The following is an 18,972-nucleotide window of genomic DNA, read 5'->3' on the forward strand; positions in this document are numbered from 1 at the left end:
CAGTTATTATGACCATGGAAAGCTCCTGTAGTGAACAATCATCACATGCAAGCTTAACTCAGTCAACTAGGGATTAGTATCTCAAATCTTAATTTTAGGTCTTCAAATATACATTAAGTGTCACGCATGAAATCAGCCAGCAACACATTATTTTTACTGACATATCTAGTTAAGCTCAGTGTACATTGATATAGCAGAAACTTGATAAGAATCTTTATCAGAAATGACACGCATGCAAACAGGAAGTGGTGGTCTGTGGTGAGTGTTGAGCACTCTGTGTCATCACACTGACTACATGTTTTCCACTGAAAAGCCCTATGTAGTATATTTAACAGAGGCAAGAGTCAAATATTTAAATTGTTAAATAAAGCCTGTTTTTAAATTGGAAAATAGCACGAATGATCACAGGACTTGTTACATAAAATGAACCCATTAAACTCACTTAAAAATGCAGCCGGTTCAGTTTGTTATGCGACCCCAAAAATCACCCTCTCAATCTCCACTGAGTGCTCTCATCATCACATTAATTCTTCCTGGCCTCCGTTCAGTGCAGTCCAGCTCAGAGTCGAAAGCAGCTGTTTGCTTCGGAGCAAATTGATAGCCTTGCAGTGAAGGAAAGTTATACCAAACAAGCTCCATTTATCACTCGCCTCTGGAAATACTGCCCACAACCCAGTGGCCTTAGAGGAAACTGTTCACTTCTTGTGATATAAACTTCTGAAGGCCAATGCACTTCAGTGCTTCTAAAATCCAGGACAACCACATAAACATGCAAAAACACACAGATGCATGTACATAAGCAAACTTAATTCCTATGTTATTCCTGTTATGTAAAACATAGATGACTTAAATCTCTCGACAAACACCAAAAGAGCTTAGAAACATTATCTGAGGACTAAAGGAGAGCTACATTTTCATGTTCCTGTAAATATTAGGGGTGTGTTGAATCTCGTGCCATGAGACTAATAGTACTACAACTCTACCTATCAATAAGTTATGATTTAAGATCTTATGTAAAACAAAGATTGCAGGTCCGTTCATATATAGTCACAAGTTTATAAACACTAGATTCTTTACAAATGTGAAACGAGGAAAACGGCAACAAATTAAAAAAAAGTGAGGCTTGAAATGAATTGCAGTGAATGCTAAGGGACTGAGCTACCCACGTATTACTCCTCCTGTCAGTATCTCCTGAGCCACATGGGGCATTGCCTTGTAATTTTCAGTTAGAGGAACTATAAGGACAGCCGAGAGGAACTAGAGTACCTGTAAGAACTCAGCTCACTATGCTCCTGTTAAGGTTTCAAAAAGGTTTTAAAGGTTTAGAAAGTTTACCTAGGTCAACACTGTGAGTGCCAGTCAGAAATAATCTGAAGACTTTCTATCTAGAATTATGTAAATGTTTATATGTAATAGTTCAAAATGAATTTTACATGTCAAACAAAATAGAATTGTTAAATTGTACTGGACAGATATTAAACTTTCAAATGATATATGTCTGGATCCCCCCAACTTATCTACTAACAAACTAGTTGATCAACAGAAAAGTAACTGACTAAGTTTTTGAAAATGACTAATTGTTTTAGCTGTTTACAGACTAAATATAACAATTTGCTGGATATATGTAGGATTTTGACTTCTTTTTTTTCCCACCTCATTTGGGCTTATATTAAACACTTAAAATAATTAAGTAAATCAAAGGTTAATTAATAGGGGGAAATGTTTGCAATTGTATTGTTTAATGACCAAAACAAGTTGAATGTATAAAGGCAAGAGTACAATACTGAAAATATTCCCAAAACCTAATGGGTTAAGTCAATTTCATTCAGATCGCACCGGCTTTAGAATCCATACAACAGACAGTCTTTATCTTTTAAAAGAAAAGTAGGGAATCCCACTAGATTCAATAGATGTGGTATAAAGACATATCTTACATCTTTATGGGCAAAATTCTGGATTGGACTGGATAGCAACAGAAAAGCAGCAAAAATGTTACACACATCTTTGGTTTTTGGGTTACAGTGTTTTCGGTGGCACATTCATGGCCTGAAATCGAGAGTAAACTGAAAAGCCTCATGAAAAGCATGTGGATAATGTGCTACTGTGTACTGCCCTTGAATACAGCAAGAAAAATAAAGTCCTTACAGATTCTCTCCTAAGAATTTACCACGCTTGCTTCCAATTATCTTTTGTAATACTGAATGCAAACTCGCCCAGATTTGCACAACAAATCACACACACACTCTGAGCAAAAGCAATAAAAGTGAAGATGTTTAAATTGCATTTGCTTCGAGACATGTCAGTGGGATAAAATTAAATTCAACCCACAGTGTGAAAACACAAAAAGCCTGCCTCACACAGCGCACTGTGTTCTTACTTCATTCCTACAATGGTTTTGTATTAACTAGAGCAGAGGGAGAAAAAAATGCCTTGATGTGTGATCAATGCAAAGACATGTGACCATGCACACTATCTGAAAAGACACACCTTTCCTTTGCAGCCTAAGAATGAAAAAAGGGTCACTGGTTATTCTCATGTGCTTGTTCTGCTTAACAGCAGCCAACCACAACACATGCAGGCCTCGAAGCCCCTATTTTCTGTGGTATGTCCCCATTATAGGCAGAGCACAGTAATATTCTGCACCAGTGTCAGTGAACTCCCTTTAAACCGAAAGAGGAAAACAAGATAACTAATTGTGTGATATTAATCTACTTGCTTGTCTGTCTGAAGGTCTTTGTCATCTTCAGCTTCTACATTCACATTATAAACACTGTTACACTCAGTCTAGACATGGATAAACCTGTTAATAAGACAGTATTTCAGATGGTTATTCAAGAGAACACAGAAGTCATGGCCTTAACATTACATTCAAAAGTGTACCAAATTAAAATCTAATTCTCACTGCATTCACTTTCCCACTTCATCTAGACATGCCTTACAATTTTGTACCAGACAAACCACTCCACGATAAACTTCACTCAGAAAACTCAGATTACTCCATAAAGAGTTATGTTGGAGAGCAGTGGCTCATAAACCCTAACAAACATGAAAACATCATTGACAAGGTGCAATATCGGAGCATTTGGAGGACACCTTGGGTCAATTACATTGCGTTTAAGTGTGCTATATAAATAAACGTGACTTGACTTGACTTGACTTGACACTGAGAATTTATTTGTGTAGCTTGGAGGTCATCTGATGGCTGCTACAATACAGGTGTCGCATATAGTGAAAGACTGAAGGCAGCCAAGATGATATGCAAATATTACACTTATTTTGTTAAAAAGGATGCCAGCTGGTTGAGGTCAGACTTTAGAATAACAAGAGGACATCTCATGGTGCTACGAAAACATTATCATACTCAGACAGTGCTCTTCCTGAGATGAACCAGGACCTAAGATGATTCACTTTGCTGACGGAGCATGACTATAGACTGAACAAAGAGCTGTGCACAGCTGTAAAGACAATGCATTCAGCGTGCATCAGCTCAGCCAACTGCACGTTAGTGATTCATTAGCACCTCTCAGTAAAGAATGATGCAAAGATCACAGGCCTCTAGCAGGAACTATACAGCATGACTCCGTTTACATGACTTTCCTCACACTAATATGTAACATGAACCATGCACACACTTGCAAATGACTTCTAGAAGAGATACCGTATACAAGCACCCACAAACTCCTTCCAACAATATATTTCAGCTCTAGACACTCGAGACCTTGACAACTTTTCTTTCCCGCTACTACTTTTGCATGAAAATGTCAGCTTTCTTCCTGCAAATGGACAGTCAAGTAGGAGTCTATAGGAGTAACTTTCTAAATATTATATGTGAAATAACAAGTCAGTATATGCTCATTTTCCAGGCTGTTCAGAAAGGCAACTGAATATTCTAAAATACAAGATAGAATCAAAAATAAAATAAAGAAATTCTCAGGCTGGATTTAACAATAAATACTTCATGTAATAGCTTAACATGTTGGGAACAACACTGATTCACTCTTATATAAGGTAGCTTAGCTTAGCATAAAGACTGGAAACAGCAGAAAAGGTTATTCTGCCCAGCAGTTGCTGGACAGTTCCTTTAATGTGTAGGGAGCCTCACATGCCAGTAGACATATGAAAATATTCTGGGTGGGCTGTCCAATAAACCAATGGGTGGCATAAATATTTAATTTCATGATACAACATACTGTAGTTTTTACAAACAGGGAGTAGATGGGAGTAGTAGCATTCGGTGTACTGCTGCTTGAGCCACATACGTGCATACAGACTGCATCTCATTAAATATTAAATACAAGAGAACAAGCCAACAATGCATAACATCCACATCACACCTCTCTGGGCTATTTCACCTGCGTGCAGTCAGATGCCAACAGGAAGGCTTTGTTACCACCCAACTCCTGTTTCTAATATAGATGTCTTATCATATGCAATCGCCAAGATAACGCAGTACTAAGAGCATGATGGTTAGCGTATGAATAAAAAGCAGTTTTTAACACAGGAGTACCAGTTCATTTAAAGCACATTATTAATGACATGCCATGAGACCCCTAGAGTATATTGCGCTGTCACTCAGGGTCTTGATTATAATACCCAGTGGTTGCATGCAGTTAAATAATTCAGGTAGCCTGAGAACTGCCTGTCACTCTGAAATTAACCCAAAAAGAACAAAACAAAACCCAGAAAGACGAATCTACGGCTGGTGAAGACAGGCAGCTGCATTTCAGCAGATGTAATGAGCTACCAGTGCTCACTGTAAATTCTGTGGGCTGAGTCTTTGCTTGTATTAGTTACATTTGTTGAAAGTTGAATGAGGACAGATCATTTGGCTTCTTAGGGCAAAGCACACAGCTTAAAACCAGGCAACACTGTCTGGGTTGACTCATGAAAGGCCTCCATGAACCACTCAATACTACCTCATTAGCTATAAGAGACATGAAAATGACAGGCTGAAGTTGCAGACAAAGCTAGTTTCTATTTTTGTGAGGCACTACTTTGTGTGGCCAAACTACAGTGAGGTAGAACATTACAAACTAAGCCACTCCTTAATGTAATTACACATACATCAGTGATACAGCACACTACATGGACCTGGGTGGGCTCCATAAAAATATCTAAATAATGTGGTTAACTAATTTCATGATGTCAAGCATGCTGTAAGAGCCAACAACCTACAGTAGTCTTACATGCAGACATAAGTCACATTATGCAGTGAGGCTAGGATGTGTATTTAGTCTTTTTTACTTTTCAAAGCATCTGTTACTTTTCAAAACAGCAAATATACATCATACTACGAGACCACAAAACAGTCTTTCTTACAGGGCTTGTCCAGAGCACCCTGCGAAGAACAACTTTTAGGCGTGACAATGGTCACTCCTGACAATGGTCACTCCTAAAGGATAAATACGCACCAAACCAACATCAAAGAGCTACTGGCAAAGAAGGAAGACCGTGATGTTACCTCACATTGTCTGTATCTCTTCCAACAAGCTGCACTTGAACACACCATAAAGTCTATAGCTAACTGTTCTGGGAAGAGTGACAGCCCTTTTCCAATCAATTTACAAGGTCAACTTCCTGGCAGAATCGACAAACCATCAGGTACATGAGGTTGAATAGCACCTGAGGATTTTTTGTTCTTCCAACTGAATATAAACTAGTGAGCTATTTCATCTAAAACTTTTGAAATACACGAGGCGCTAGCATTTTTTGTTGACTCCCTAGAAAAAGTGAAATGTAAGATATATAATTTTACATTTCCGCCAGGCCAGAGTTTTTGCTCTTGTCTGCAGTCTTGTTAAGCGAATCTAACCAGCTACAGTTTCATATTTACTGCGATCAAAAGAAGGTTTACTCATTTGACTCTCCCAAGAAAGTGATTAAGCACATGCTAAATGATTTTGAAACAAAACATGTTGTGCTTTTACTCAAATGTTGATCTCACTTGATTTGCTCAAAAAAAAGTATTATGTAGTTTTATGATTACTGAATTAACTCATATATAATTTAGTGGTGTTATAATGATGAATCAAAGACTTCTGTTTGCCATAGCTTTACTCACATTTAAGTCTGGCTTCTTTAAACTAAGCTTTACTACTTGAAAAAAAAAAGTTTCCTCTTGAAGTTACTAAATAGCTATGACTGTAATACTGCATGACATCACAAGATTATACAGATTCATGGAGAAACCAAGGCATAATGACTCGTCCCAGTCACATGCTTGTGAGACAGGCAGCATGAGAGCAGATGAGGTTACAGGTGGAATTTCCCTCGTCTCTCCTTTCTCTCTGACGTCATGTCCAGTGGCAGCGGGTTGACTGCTGTTGTTGCTGCTGCTGACTAGCAATCAAACATGTCAGACAAGGTGATATTCAGGTGTCAAAAGCTTGGAGTGGTTAAACAGCAGTGTACAATTAGGGAACTTTGCAAACAGCAGTTCCCCTGCAAGCCCTCAACAGAAAACAAGCCTGCGCGGGGTATTTTTTTCACATGTAAAAAAGGGAAGTTCTGTAGTTTTATTTCTCTTTTCACAAGTCGGTTCCCGCATTTCTGCAAGTCATTTGAAGTTTCCGCCATCTCATACGATTGTTTGTTTAGTCAAACCATATGAACATTGCCATCTTGTGGTTATTTCTAAGGCACCAAATTGCACTAATTTACACCTCGAAGAAACGTTAAGTTGATGAACTGTCACCTGTTTTTTATAATAATTTGAAGCTTGCAGAGTAAATAAGCTTTGGTAGTAAGTGCATGTGAGGATATATGTCTGGACTCAAATATCTGTGAACACCGTAAGAGGAAGGTTGGTCTGTTTTTAAAGATTACCACACATGCCAGCTTGCAAAAGAAAAAAACATGCCGTATTCAGTGTATCTTGTAAGGCCTGAAAGCTTTTGTGAAATTGGAGTGCTGCTTTCTAAACAGGATAAAAGCCCAGTTCTTCTTTTTGTGTAGTCAAATCAATATCCAGAAACCCATTAAGACAGGCGGGTACATCTTAGGCAAGAAGAAGTATCTGATGTCTGAGGAGTCCTTCATCACAGGAGGGAGCACAACAGCTCTCCATTGTTGTCCTCAGTCATCACTGCACTCCTCAGCTGCTCAGGCTGCTGATGGTGACATCAGTGTCACAGGATAAGAAAGCTACCGGGAACAGATTGAGCCTCAACCATATCGTCTTCTCTCTCCATCTCTCTCCGCAGTCATGACCTATATCACTCAAAACCCGTGCAACATTGAAAACAGTTATCAAACTAGAAAGGAAAAAGGTAAAAGAGAGGGGCATGTGAGGGCAGCAGCATGGCAGGATGTTCCTGAAACAAGGGCACATGCTTGAAACAAACACGACGACTCCACACTGGAGTATATTTGGAAAGTCTTGTTCTGGATAATTGCTTTCAGCGTATTGAAGTTTCCAATTATCCACAAGCCTCTGCCAGTGTTCCCACCATGGGAAGACTGCAGGGAAGGGAAGAGGAGGGTGGGTGAAGGGGTGGTGGGTCCAGCTGGTCCTGTCTCTGGTGGGACCGACAAACTAAAAGCCTCTACTCTGCCCTTCTCTCTGCGTCACAGCCGCCTGCAACCGCTGCCGACCAATGAGAACGTGTTTGTCTGTCCCATGATACAAGCATCTCGGCCCAAAAATGTAAACATCTGGCAAACATTTAGACTCACCACAGAATAGAGCTGATCAACACTATCCAATACGTACACAACAACACAATTCTGTCACGCACTGCCGACTTACATTTTGTAGAAATCTGGGAAATCGTTAAAAAACATTCATTCATAATTGTCTTGAGACTTTGAGACACTCACCACGGCTTTCTCCCATTTTAGCAACAACGCGTCACCAATTGCTGCGATAGTTTTTCTTAACCAAATATGGCTACAGTGAATTACAAACTCAAACAGCCAGAAAGAAAAAAATATCACTTTTAGTATCATTTTAGATGTTTAAATAATTACGTAACTGAATTATCCGTCATTTTTAGCATAATACATCTTAAATCTCGTCAGAGGCAGAAGATGTACCAGTATGGATAGTGCTTGGAGAGGCCTGTTATACATTGACTCACATTTTCTAGAGACACTATCGTAGCTGCCGACCTAGGGGTCACGGCTATGTTTCTTATAATGGAGGACAAAAGCTCTTTCCTTGTAAAACACAACCACAGACGAAACACTGTATTAGTTGTGACTGCTATCTGATCTGTACAAAATACTACTATTTTCAGCACACACAGGCGCACACACACCATCAGTGTAGTCACATGCCAGCTGACTGACACAAAGGGGAGTCACAGAAAGGTATGGAGAAGTAGTCAGAAGGGAAGCCTGCAGGTTGTGTATCCCAGCACTGGCACTAATGTTTCTTTCATAATGACGAGGTGCATCCACTGGTATCTAGTGTGTAAACCGGTACATTTTATGACACCATTATCTGCTAAAAGTTCAGATTATTTCATATGAAATTAGGCAGCCTCAACATTACTCTTCTGCTCACTCTGGCTACATTCAGTCACACTTTTGGTTATGAAAACAAACAATAAAATATATGCTATTTTAATCTCCAATGGACTTACTCTGTTGGGAGTTGTCATCAGCACAGCATATTCCCTGGCTTTACACACGCAGTTTGTAGCCGTTTCTGGCGACGTTAGAGGAGTACTATATTCCCTGCTGCGAGCTGCAGACTGAAGCTACATCATCGCCCAGTCATCGGTCAGTTTACCGTCCTCCTGCCTTCGTGCGCTTCCTGACACAAGGTCGCGGTTTTCTCCGACAGAGGGGCTGATGTGTGGGGAATTCCTAGCAGTCACATTTTCCTGGGAAATTATTGGCCCGGGACCAGAGTTTTGTCTGTAGTCTGGTGGCGGTAGTAGTCTCTCGGAAGAGTCGGGGCAAGGCTTTAGAGTTGAGCAACAAGCATCGTTGCTTCAAATTATGTAAAAAAATTAAAAAGAAAAGTTGCTTGCTGTCCGCCGCTTATCCCATTTCTCAAAAAAAAAATAAAAAATAAAAAAAAATATGTTATTTTAAATAGATGATGTTATTTACGTGTGTAATCCACCAACAAGGAAGAGTTTGTTTTTCGCTAACCGTCAAACGAACGGAATGACTTTTAATAAACCGTTAGTCAGTCACAGGTGTGACTTTAGAAGCAATTAACGGCTTCAAATACGGGTTACTAAAATGAAGCTGCGGATGAAACACTGTCTTAGTTTAGTTTTAGTCGAGTTGGTTCTGCTGTGCTGCCTTCAGCTTATGATAAGCGTAAGCACAGGGAGATGAATGTGGTAAATGGGCATCTTCCGGGAATGTCCAGGCCCTTGTGGGATGAAAGCTATTGACGACAACTCTTAAACGGGCGGGGTCAACATTAGATTCCATGGAAATGATGAGAGCATAATGTTATAGCTGGCTCAAATTATACATAAAATAGCTACAAAATAAGATGAGTCATTGAATCTTTTTTGTATTTTAGAGTTAATGCCTTATCAATCAGTAATTTTTAGGATTTTAGGCTAAAACATTTGTTCCCATACCGGGAGTCGAACCCGGGCCGCCTGGGTGAAAACCAGGAATCCTAACCGCTAGACCATATGGGACCGTTGCGCTGGAAACAGTTTGTCTCATACACAATACCTAGGATACTAATGATAAAAAAACATTTGTGGGAAATGATCCAGCAACTTAAGAAACATAAACTAACAAACTTAATTACACGTTGTGTTTACGATAATCGTTGTACGTTCTTACTCATACAGTTTTTGTTTTACAGCTCATGGCGTTTAATTTACTTGGAAGGTAGGCGCCATCTAGTGGTCTTTCAGTGGTAATGTAAATTCAACACAGAAATACCTTGTGTTAGTAACAGCCATGGGTTACTCTTAGAGCAACGGATTAAATATGTTTCTATTTAATCGATATACACTTAAAGGGTTCAAAGTGATAATGAGGAAGAAGAGAAGAGAAGCAAACCGTCTTAAAATTGTACAAATCGCTACCGCGTTCCGAACAAACTAAATATGGGTGCAAACATATGACGTCATTTTCACTGGACTGATTCAAGTGTAGAGACGGGGTACTTCAAGAACAACTAAATATATTTTAGCTAAATATTTACAGCGAACTGGAGCTAGTTATTGCTAGTAATATATGTTATTCACAGCAATATTTTAAGTATCACTTTTGGCTAGTATTTATGTAGTTATATCGTTTATCGATTTAGTTATAGTCGCTGTTAATGTCCTCTTTCTGGTGTAATTGGTAGCTCCCTTAGACTCGGAGAGGCAGCCAAATATTTGTCAAACTAGCAGCAATCGTTAGCTAGCTTGCTAGGAGTTGAAATTATATACCGATTTGAACACCTCCGCAAATTTGAGCCGCTTACGCGTTTGTTGAGGATTTAGGGTTTCGTGTAAACAGGATGTCAACTCCAGCAAGACGACGTTTAATGAGAGATTTTAAACGGTAAGCGAAAGGAAAACAAGAGAGAAGTGGCTATAGCTAACGTTAGCAACCCTGTTAGCGTTAGCCTAAACGGCAATCTAAACTACCACACCACCATAAAACAATAATACAAATAAACATGTAACGACTTTCAGATTATAATAATGTTTTTGCTCTCGGTGGGTGTACCCTTTGCTGGTTTGGGGTAGTATGAACAACATAATTACTTGATAATAATTGTAACGTTAGTGTTAAGGCGCTGACACTAACGTTAGCAAGGCGGCAGTAACGTTTATGTTGTTCAGTCTACGGTCACCGCTCACTTTAGATGTCGTAGTACTAAGATTTATGGTCGTATGTAACATAATCACTTCTTCTCAAACCTTTCCTGAAACTGATAATAGCGCTATACAATTTCTGGGGACTATAGTTGAAGTCGCTGTACAGATGGTCATTCACAACCAGATGAAACGTTTAGGTAGATGTGCACCATGCAAATACACACTTATATGGAGAGCTGTTGTCCCGGGTCTTGATAGATCTCTACCTAAGCCAAAGGATCAGCAGCCATCTGCCATGCAGTCACTAAAAACCTGCAGTCAGTCAGCCACGGGACATGATTCCTTATCCCTGATCTACAGGATGTCCCCACTAACCAGAACTGATGGTCACAGAGTCCAAGACCTAATCCTGGTTAGCTCAACATTAAAGTCAGTCTGAACAGTATTATTAATAAGGCTGTTAATGGGCTAACGTTTAACTTTGAACAATGTGTTAGGGATGTGTAAGTCATTCTTCATTTCACTCTGGTTTAACATTCCTCTTGTGCTTTACAATGTTACAGTATAACTACAGTGTCACTGATTGTGTTACGTTCCAAAAATTAGATACAATTATTATTGTTATTATTATTATTATTATTACCGTATAATAATATGTGTCCTCGTTAATATATGGCCATGTAAGACCTGCTGAAGTGTTGACCACTGGGAAATAGGCAAACTCTCAACCCTCCTCCAGCATAGAGATGCTCTTTAGGGCTTGTGTTATCTTAGACATTTTGCTCACATTTTACATAGTTTTAATCACCTGCATGTTTGAACTCCACCAAGCGAATAATCCAGTATTTCTGCTCTCTGTCTGAATTTGTGGCATAACCATATTGCTGTTGTCTGACAGGCTGCAAGAGGATCCTCCTGCTGGAGTTAGTGGGGCCCCGTCAGAAAACAATATCATGGTATGGAACGCTGTCATTTTCGGGTAAGTTGGTTTGTTAACCAGTCATTTTTTGACATATGTGATAGAGCTGTACTTTGTGTTCTGGTTTTGTTATTGCTATTTCAAACAGAATGAAAGTGGCGTGGTGGCTTTTTGCAAGGTGATTTACAAAGATGTGTTTCTTTTTACCTCTCTTCAAGACCGGAGGGAACACCCTTTGAAGATGGTAAGTCCTCTCTGAAGCTCTTTACATCCAAATAATTTATATCCCCAGTCCTGCCATGCATGCTTTGCAATAATTCATGATGACTCAAAGCCTCAGGTCTCGTAAGTTAGATAGTATCGATTAGGATGGTTCAGACTAGATTTTAGATGGTGTCTTATCAAGTGAGTCTTTGTATTGCAAGGATGATACAACTGCTGATCATGTTTCCTACATGGATAAAATAAGATTGGATGTTTTAACCTTAAACTTACTGCACTTGTCAAATTGTCCTTAAAACAAGAATGGTGTTGGTTATCTATGAAACCTTTGACTTAAAATTAACTCCGACTGTTCTGTTCTTCAACAACAACACAGTATTGTTCTAAATACAGCTGTGTAGGACTTTTGCTGGCTGTTTGTAAAAGAGGCACCATTCACTACAAGTGTCTCTTATCAGTAAGATTACTGTAATGAGCTGAATTTAATTCTTGGATTTCATTACATTACATTCTACTTTCAGGAACCTTCAAACTTACCATTGAATTCACAGAGGAATATCCAAATAAACCTCCAACAGTGCGATTTGTCTCCAAAATGTTTCATCCAAATGGTATGTTGTAACTAATTTGAATCACAGCAATTAAATGTTTACATTTCTCATTTATTTATCCCAGAATAGCTGACCTGTTGTCTGAATGGTTTTGTTTTTTCAATGCTTTTTCGCAGTGTATGCAGACGGCAGCATATGCTTAGATATACTTCAGAATCGCTGGAGTCCCACTTATGATGTCTCTTCAATCTTAACTTCAATACAGGTAATCTTACGTTTCCAAATGTGCATGATACATACATAAATACACTGAGCATTTTGTACATGTAATGACTGTCCAGCTCTTAAGTTATGACATAAAACTTTATTAGAAACCTAACCTGCTCTTCCCAACATTCTCTGTTGTGTATGTAAAGTCTTTACTGGATGAGCCAAACCCAAACAGTCCAGCCAACAGCCAAGCAGCCCAGCTCTACCAGGAAAACAAACGGGAGTACGAGAAGAGGGTTTCTGCTATTGTTGAACAGAGTTGGCGCGACTGTTGACCCCAGTTACCGTTTGAGTAGGAACAGTGTCCAGCCCAGAATCAAGAAAACCACTGATCAAGAAAAACAAGTGATCACACAGAAATGACACATCTTGAAATCCTTCAGTATATTTGTCCCCTAACTGTTGCTAAGTTTGTATGCTGTTGTGTTGTGGCATTCACTCCTGCCGAATGCTATTGTTGGGCAATAGCGGATGTTTGTTTAAAAAAAAAAAAAAAAAAAGTTAATGTACCTTGTTATATCTGGGTTACTTGCTACATGCCCCAACTTTTTTTTTTTTTTTTGAAAGAAGAAAAAAAGACAATAGCCAGTGTCTCATTTGTCATCTTTCCACCTGTTTAGTCATACATTAAGTAAACTGGTTGGATTAAGTGACAGTTAATTAGATGTGCTTGCTGTGTGGTTTGCTGTGTAGATACAGGCAGTTTATATTTACATATTAAAAGAAAAGCTGTCCATGGGTGTTTCTCCCTCTGTTTCAGTGGGCTCACTCCTTTTGGTTTTGTTTGTTTCTGCCAATTGAAAGCCTTGCAGAGGGATAGAAAGTTAACCTGGCATGGACATTGATCCCTCTAACGACTCAACAGATGCCTTGAAGAGGGAGGGGTGCGTTGTCCTCTGAGCTTTCCTTGTAAAGCCATGCCTTTGGTTTTAAACACTTCTAGATATTGGTAAACACATATGTCCCTCTTCAGCACAGAAACAAGACATTCAGTACCCTTTCATTTAACGCTGATGTTAAAAGGCTGTGTGAACATTTCTATGCTATTTTACAATCTTGCGGATCAGCCGTCATAAAAAGCTGATAATACTGTTTGAACAGGATTATAAAACTTTGCACTGGTAACCCATGTAACAAACTGTACATTTTCTTGTAAATAAAATAAATATACATCACTTGTCAATAGTTTTTTTTTTTTGTTTTTTTAACTCACTGCAACAAAATAACCATCTGAATTGACTTCAGTCTGTTGATGGTTGTCAGTTTAAATTTATTCAGTTATTACAGCTGTGAAAACAAGCAGACATGTTAACTGTACACAAGAACCAAAACATCTGACATGGAACAAAGATCACTGCTTACAGTTTCTTATGTGGAGATTTTCTGACCATGGATGCATCTTGTAACTGTTGAATGTGTTGACATTGCAAATATCATTGCAGGTATTGCTGAATACAGACAGATCACTACAGTGAGGTGGTATGGTCACCTAGCTACAGTTTAATGTTAATGCCGCTCTAATCCTTGTCTTTCATGAGCCGACCGTCTACAATGTTCACAAACAAGTGATGAAAAGCTGCATATTCTGCCAGGTTTCTTTTTCAGACGCAAAACAAAATGTGGACAAACCTCAGTCTTTTTTTTTTTTTTTTTAATTGAAAATAATTTAAATAACTGGAGCATCATCAGGACAAGCTACCACGAATCACTGAACGCAAGCTCAGACGTGTGGAATGGCAGGAGACACTAAAGACAAGTCAATCATCCTACAGCCCCTGCTAAAGCTAACGTACATTTCATGGCGAAGGAATGCAGAAACCACAAGTGATACCTGATAAGATTCTCATTTATTAATGTGTGCTGCACATTTGTCTTACACAAGTACGAGCACGGCAGGTATACTTCAGTGTGATTTGCTTTGAAGTCCAAGCTGATGATAAATTTTATTTTTTCAGTTTTTCTTTGCATGCAAATTAGTGGGATGCCTGAGGTTTCACAAGTTCATATCGTCCCACCTGTCCTTCCTGTAAAAGCTGACCAATGAGCTGGTCTTTGTGCACTTTGCGGCTGACGATGAGGAACCGTTGGCGCCCCTGTCCATACGACTTGCTTCGTAGGCCGTACTTCTGAGATATCTGGTGGATCTGCTTGCGTTCGTCATTGGTGAGGTCAGTGGAGAAGCGAAGGTCGTCCTGGCGGTCTGAACTGGCATAGTTGCGAATGATGTCCTCGATGTCGCGCTTGCTCAGCTGATTGCCCGTTTTATCTGCATCCATACCCAAACCTTCTCTTGAGAACTGCTCCTTGACTCTGATCGGTTCTGCAATGCCGTCTCCGTCTCGGCCCAGACCGCCTCCTTTCCAGCCCATCTTCCGGAGCAGCTGGTTTCCAATGTTGTCTTCCTTTATCTCCTGCCTCGTGGCCTCCTCACCAGAGCGAGCCAGGATCTGAGAACGGGATATAGCGTCACTGTGACCCTCCTTTCTCAGGTTGGATTTGACCACAGCCTGCGTCTGTCTCAAGGTGGCCAAAGCCTCTTCTGCTGCAATGTGTTTTACAATTTTCTTTGGTCCAATTCCTGCAGCAACGTACTGTCCTTCTAAGTAAACCTCACACTTCCAGCGATGATCAGGCAGAACCATGAACTTGTAATCAGCAGTTACCTTATTAAACTGAGCTGTGTCGTTAATGATACAGATAGCATTGTCTGAGTTTTCCAAGATAACCAGCTCGCTCAGATGCTTCTTTTTGCCACCCTGCAGCCCAAAGCGTCCACCACAATCTGATTGACTATTTCCTCTGGAATATTGTGACTGATGTTGTTGTTGTTGTTGTTGTTGCTGCTGCTGCTGCTGCTGCTGCTGTTGCTGCTGCTGTTGTTGTTGCTGTTGTTGTCGCTGTGCCTGGTTCATGCGAAGCTTCCTCACTGCCTCTTCTGCTGCTGCATGCTTTGAGCTCTTTTTAGTGCCTGTCGCCTGCGCTACAAGCTCATCCTGCAGAAAAACACTGCACAGCCAGGCTGTGTTGTTGGGAAGCAGGTCGAACTTATAGTCAATCTTCATGCGATTGAAAGCAGCGGAGTTGTTAAGTATGCAGATGGCATCATGAGCATTGTCCATAACCACAAACTCTGTCCAGTGCTTTCGCTTGTCAGGCTCATACTGGCCCTTGGAGCTCGGTGTAGGTTTATCCTCCGGGTTGCGGAGTGCAGGTAAAAACGCTGGTGTTGGGCTGAGCATCTGGCACACAACTATATCATTAACTATCGAGTGTCTGTATTTACGCTGCACAACACGAACCTCGACGGGTTTCAGGAAAAGTTTCACAGCCTGCTCAGAAGCCCTGTCCCTCGCTCCATTTTTACTACCGGAGTATCCCGTGGCGAGATACACGCCCTGACATCTGAGTTCACAGGCATAACCATCTGTTGGCATTCTACGGTACTTCGGCAGGTCAGTATGCGGAATATCCTTCAGGTTGACGTAAACATACTCAGGGTTGGTTTTGCAGGCCTGAATGCTGCGGCTCAACATAAAATTATAGTTTGGCGATTCACTTCCTGTCATGAACACAGGGTCCCTAAAAGCAACAGACAACGCAGACGCTACACTGGCAATCAGTCTTTGCTTCTCGTCCAATGTTGACTGAGATACGGGGAGAGGCTGCGATGACTGCAGCAGATTAGGACTGCTCCTGCCCGGGCTGTTGTAGACTCTGTTGAATGGCCTGCTTGATGATGGTCTGTCCTGATGGCTGTACCCCAAACCCTGACGTCCTGAATCCCAGCCTCCTGATCTGCTTCCTCCCCCGTATCCATTGCATCTGTGGGGCTGAGAATAGTCTAAATTTCGAGAGGAGGCATGGGCTTCATACTTGGCTGAGTAGTCCTGCTGTGTTTTTGTCATGAAATTTGAAGATGGTCCATGGCCCCCATAACCCAAACCGCTAGTGCCACCTGAAGAAAGCTCTCTGTCTCTGTCTCTGTCCCTATGGGAACCCAAAGAGTCAGAAGTATAGGATGGCACTCTGTCAAAAGCAGGTCTCAGTGAGGAGGAGCCCTGCGCTCTGCTGGAGCCGCCGTAGGAGGAGTGTTCAGATTCCCACTGCCTTGCACCGTACAGCTCAATCCTCCTTCGCTCCTTATCGTTCTCCTTCTCATCAGTGCCAGTTCCTCCGCTGCTTCCACCACTGACAAAATGCACAGGCTCAAATCGGGGTCTGGAACCAAATTTTGTCACAGGCATTTTCCTCATAGGCTCGTCTCCTGCAACAACACAAGGAGACAGAAAACAGGCAAATCAGCTGCTGTATCACATAGCTAATGCGATGAACATGAACTTCAAGAGTGTGATCTGGGCTTTAAAACAGAACATTGTGACAGTAGTTACTGATCAAGTTTCTGAAGTAAGCAGGTCAGTGAGTGTAAAATAAAAGAATAATGCCTAAATAGTGTTTGTCTCTTTCAGCAAACCCCAAGAAAAAAAAACAGTTGTTTATACTAACAAGAATTGAGTGTAAAGGACAATATTATTAATGTCTGTGCCAAGGATCTCCACTGCAGAACAAAAACTATTAAGAACACATTGAGTCACTCTGTTGAACATGTTCCTCCACAGACTGTTTATTTTGAGTCAATCCCACAAACTGACTTCTGCTCCCGTAAATACTCAGTAGAGCACCAGCTAAAAATACAACTAAACAATTTGTCATTTTCTCCTGTTTGAGTAATGTTCGCTTAAAATACAGGGTCCTTAAAAAGCACAATCATAGCCTCTTAAAAAAGCTAACATAATGTCAAGGGGAAAAAAACATGCTGCAGAAGCCAGAAAATCCTGACAGCTGAACTAACGCCGTATTTGTTTTAGTATCTTCATGGGAAACAACAACAACACAACATGGTGTCGTCTTTATCTTTTAACAGTGGGGGCAGTCTGCAACGTTGCTGCAACCCAAAACCCAGAAACACTTCTGACTCAGGTTACTGCTGCCACCGCTTGTGAGCCTGTCAACTGTTTGCACAATTACTGAACTTTGCATTAGACTACTACATAGTAGTAACACATATGTAATAGAAAATATATTGAGGCACATTTTGATGCAACAATGTCACGGTACAACAGAAACAGTAGATGTTATTATTTGAAATAATAGTATTAATTTAATGTGTAATGCACAACCAAGATCAACACTCACTTCCATCAGAAGAAGTAGCTCTCTTTTTTGCATCAGCACTAGGACTTGGGTCAAACGAGGGCATTTCGCCAATGTCAGTCCCTTCTGCCATCACCAGCACCATCCAAATCAAATCCAGGCCATACCTATTAGGATATAAACCAGACATCAGGCGAATGGGTGAGATATATAAACATAAACATTTGATGAGTTAATGCTCTGTCTACAGATACACCCCCTGCCAGCAGCATGCAGAGACTGAAATACAAACCAAGTGCGTGGACAAATCACATATTGCATTATGACATATGTAATGGCTGTAATTCTGGAAAAACATCGGTACTTTGTGCCGACACCAAGCCTTGACAGAGTGACGCAGTAGGCCGACAGTGTCCATCCCTCACAAGCAGCCACGTTTTACAAGCTGAACTTTATATTTCTCAAAAAAATGTCTAAATTTATTAGAGGTGTTCGTATACCTACCTTAAGGTGTAGCCTTTGCCCCAACTTATATATCGGTCATTCAGCTGAGCAGGAGACAGTACATTTATGTTTATAAACACCCGGCTATTATTATTGTCGTGCTAGCCTCTTTTAGCTAGCAGCCCTGCTGTTGGTTGGTAGCATTAGCCAGCTCTGTAGCTTCTAGCTAACCTAGCTCCACTTCACTAGCGACGGCCTGCTCTCATAGTTTAATATGGTTGTCAGGTTCAGGGTGGTCTAACAGGAAACCGAGATGCGGGACTGTGTCCTTTAAGGGGACTTTCAGAGACGGGAGGTTAAAAACGCAGCGTAAAATCTAATGGGATGCCCATCCAGCTAACAGTGAGCATCCATTTTCTGGACCAGCTACAGTAAAATCATGGCGTCAGTCACCGCACTGGCCCAGAATGCTTTGCGGCGGCCAGAGCCGTGGCCGAGAGGTGCAACCCAACTTTACAAAATGTGAAACACTTTTACAAAGCTTATATAGTGGAAATGATAAATCACTCTGACACAGTGTTAAATAATTAACTATTTTGAAAATGTTAATTTAACTCTGTAGAGTGTGAAGCTATATAAACCCCGAAAAAGTGTAAAAATCAACTCTGTTGAATCAACA

The 18,972-nt window shown here is 40.5% G+C and overlaps 3 protein-coding genes across 4 annotated transcripts in view; 1 reads left to right on the plus strand and 2 right to left on the minus strand.

Annotated features, from left to right (window-relative positions):
• The window catches only part of elf1 (E74-like ETS transcription factor 1), a 36,250-nt gene extending 27,281 nt beyond the window's left edge, over positions 1–8,969 (minus strand). Inside the window, exon 1 of the mRNA XM_084549913.1 lies at positions 8,586–8,969. The gene's annotated coding sequence lies outside the window, so the exon portion shown is untranslated. The remainder of the gene's footprint in view (positions 1–8,585) is intronic.
• Positions 8,970–10,229: 1,260 nt separating this feature from the next.
• LOC311491991 (ubiquitin-conjugating enzyme E2 A) lies at positions 10,230–13,873 on the plus strand. Of its 2 annotated transcripts, none has more exons than XM_084550097.1 (6): positions 10,230–10,476; positions 11,635–11,715; positions 11,874–11,899; positions 12,399–12,488; positions 12,605–12,693; positions 12,845–13,873. In XM_084550097.1, the coding sequence occupies exons 1-6, from the start codon at positions 10,433–10,435 to the stop codon at positions 12,971–12,973; spliced, it is 459 nt and encodes a 152-aa protein (XP_084406223.1). In that variant the 5' UTR covers positions 10,230–10,432; the 3' UTR covers positions 12,974–13,873. The 2 variants fall into 2 exon arrangements, with proteins under 2 accessions (XP_084406223.1, XP_084406224.1); XM_084550098.1 differs by lacking the exon at positions 10,230–10,476 and adding an exon at positions 10,503–11,148 and having other exon boundaries at positions 12,845–13,871.
• Positions 13,874–14,022: 149 nt separating this feature from the next.
• nkrf (NFKB repressing factor) lies at positions 14,023–18,700 on the minus strand. The gene is made up of 3 exons (XM_084550096.1): positions 18,354–18,700; positions 17,892–18,016; positions 14,023–16,962 (listed from the first exon to the last, which is right to left on the minus strand). The coding sequence occupies exons 2-3, from the start codon at positions 17,992–17,994 to the stop codon at positions 14,672–14,674; spliced, it is 2,394 nt and encodes a 797-aa protein (XP_084406222.1). The 5' UTR covers positions 17,995–18,016; positions 18,354–18,700; the 3' UTR covers positions 14,023–14,671.
• Positions 18,701–18,972: the final 272 nt, after the last annotated feature.

Source organism: Chelon labrosus (assembly GCF_963514085.1).
Source record: "Chelon labrosus genome assembly, chromosome: 8".
NCBI lineage: Eukaryota > Metazoa > Chordata > Actinopteri > Mugiliformes > Mugilidae > Chelon > Chelon labrosus.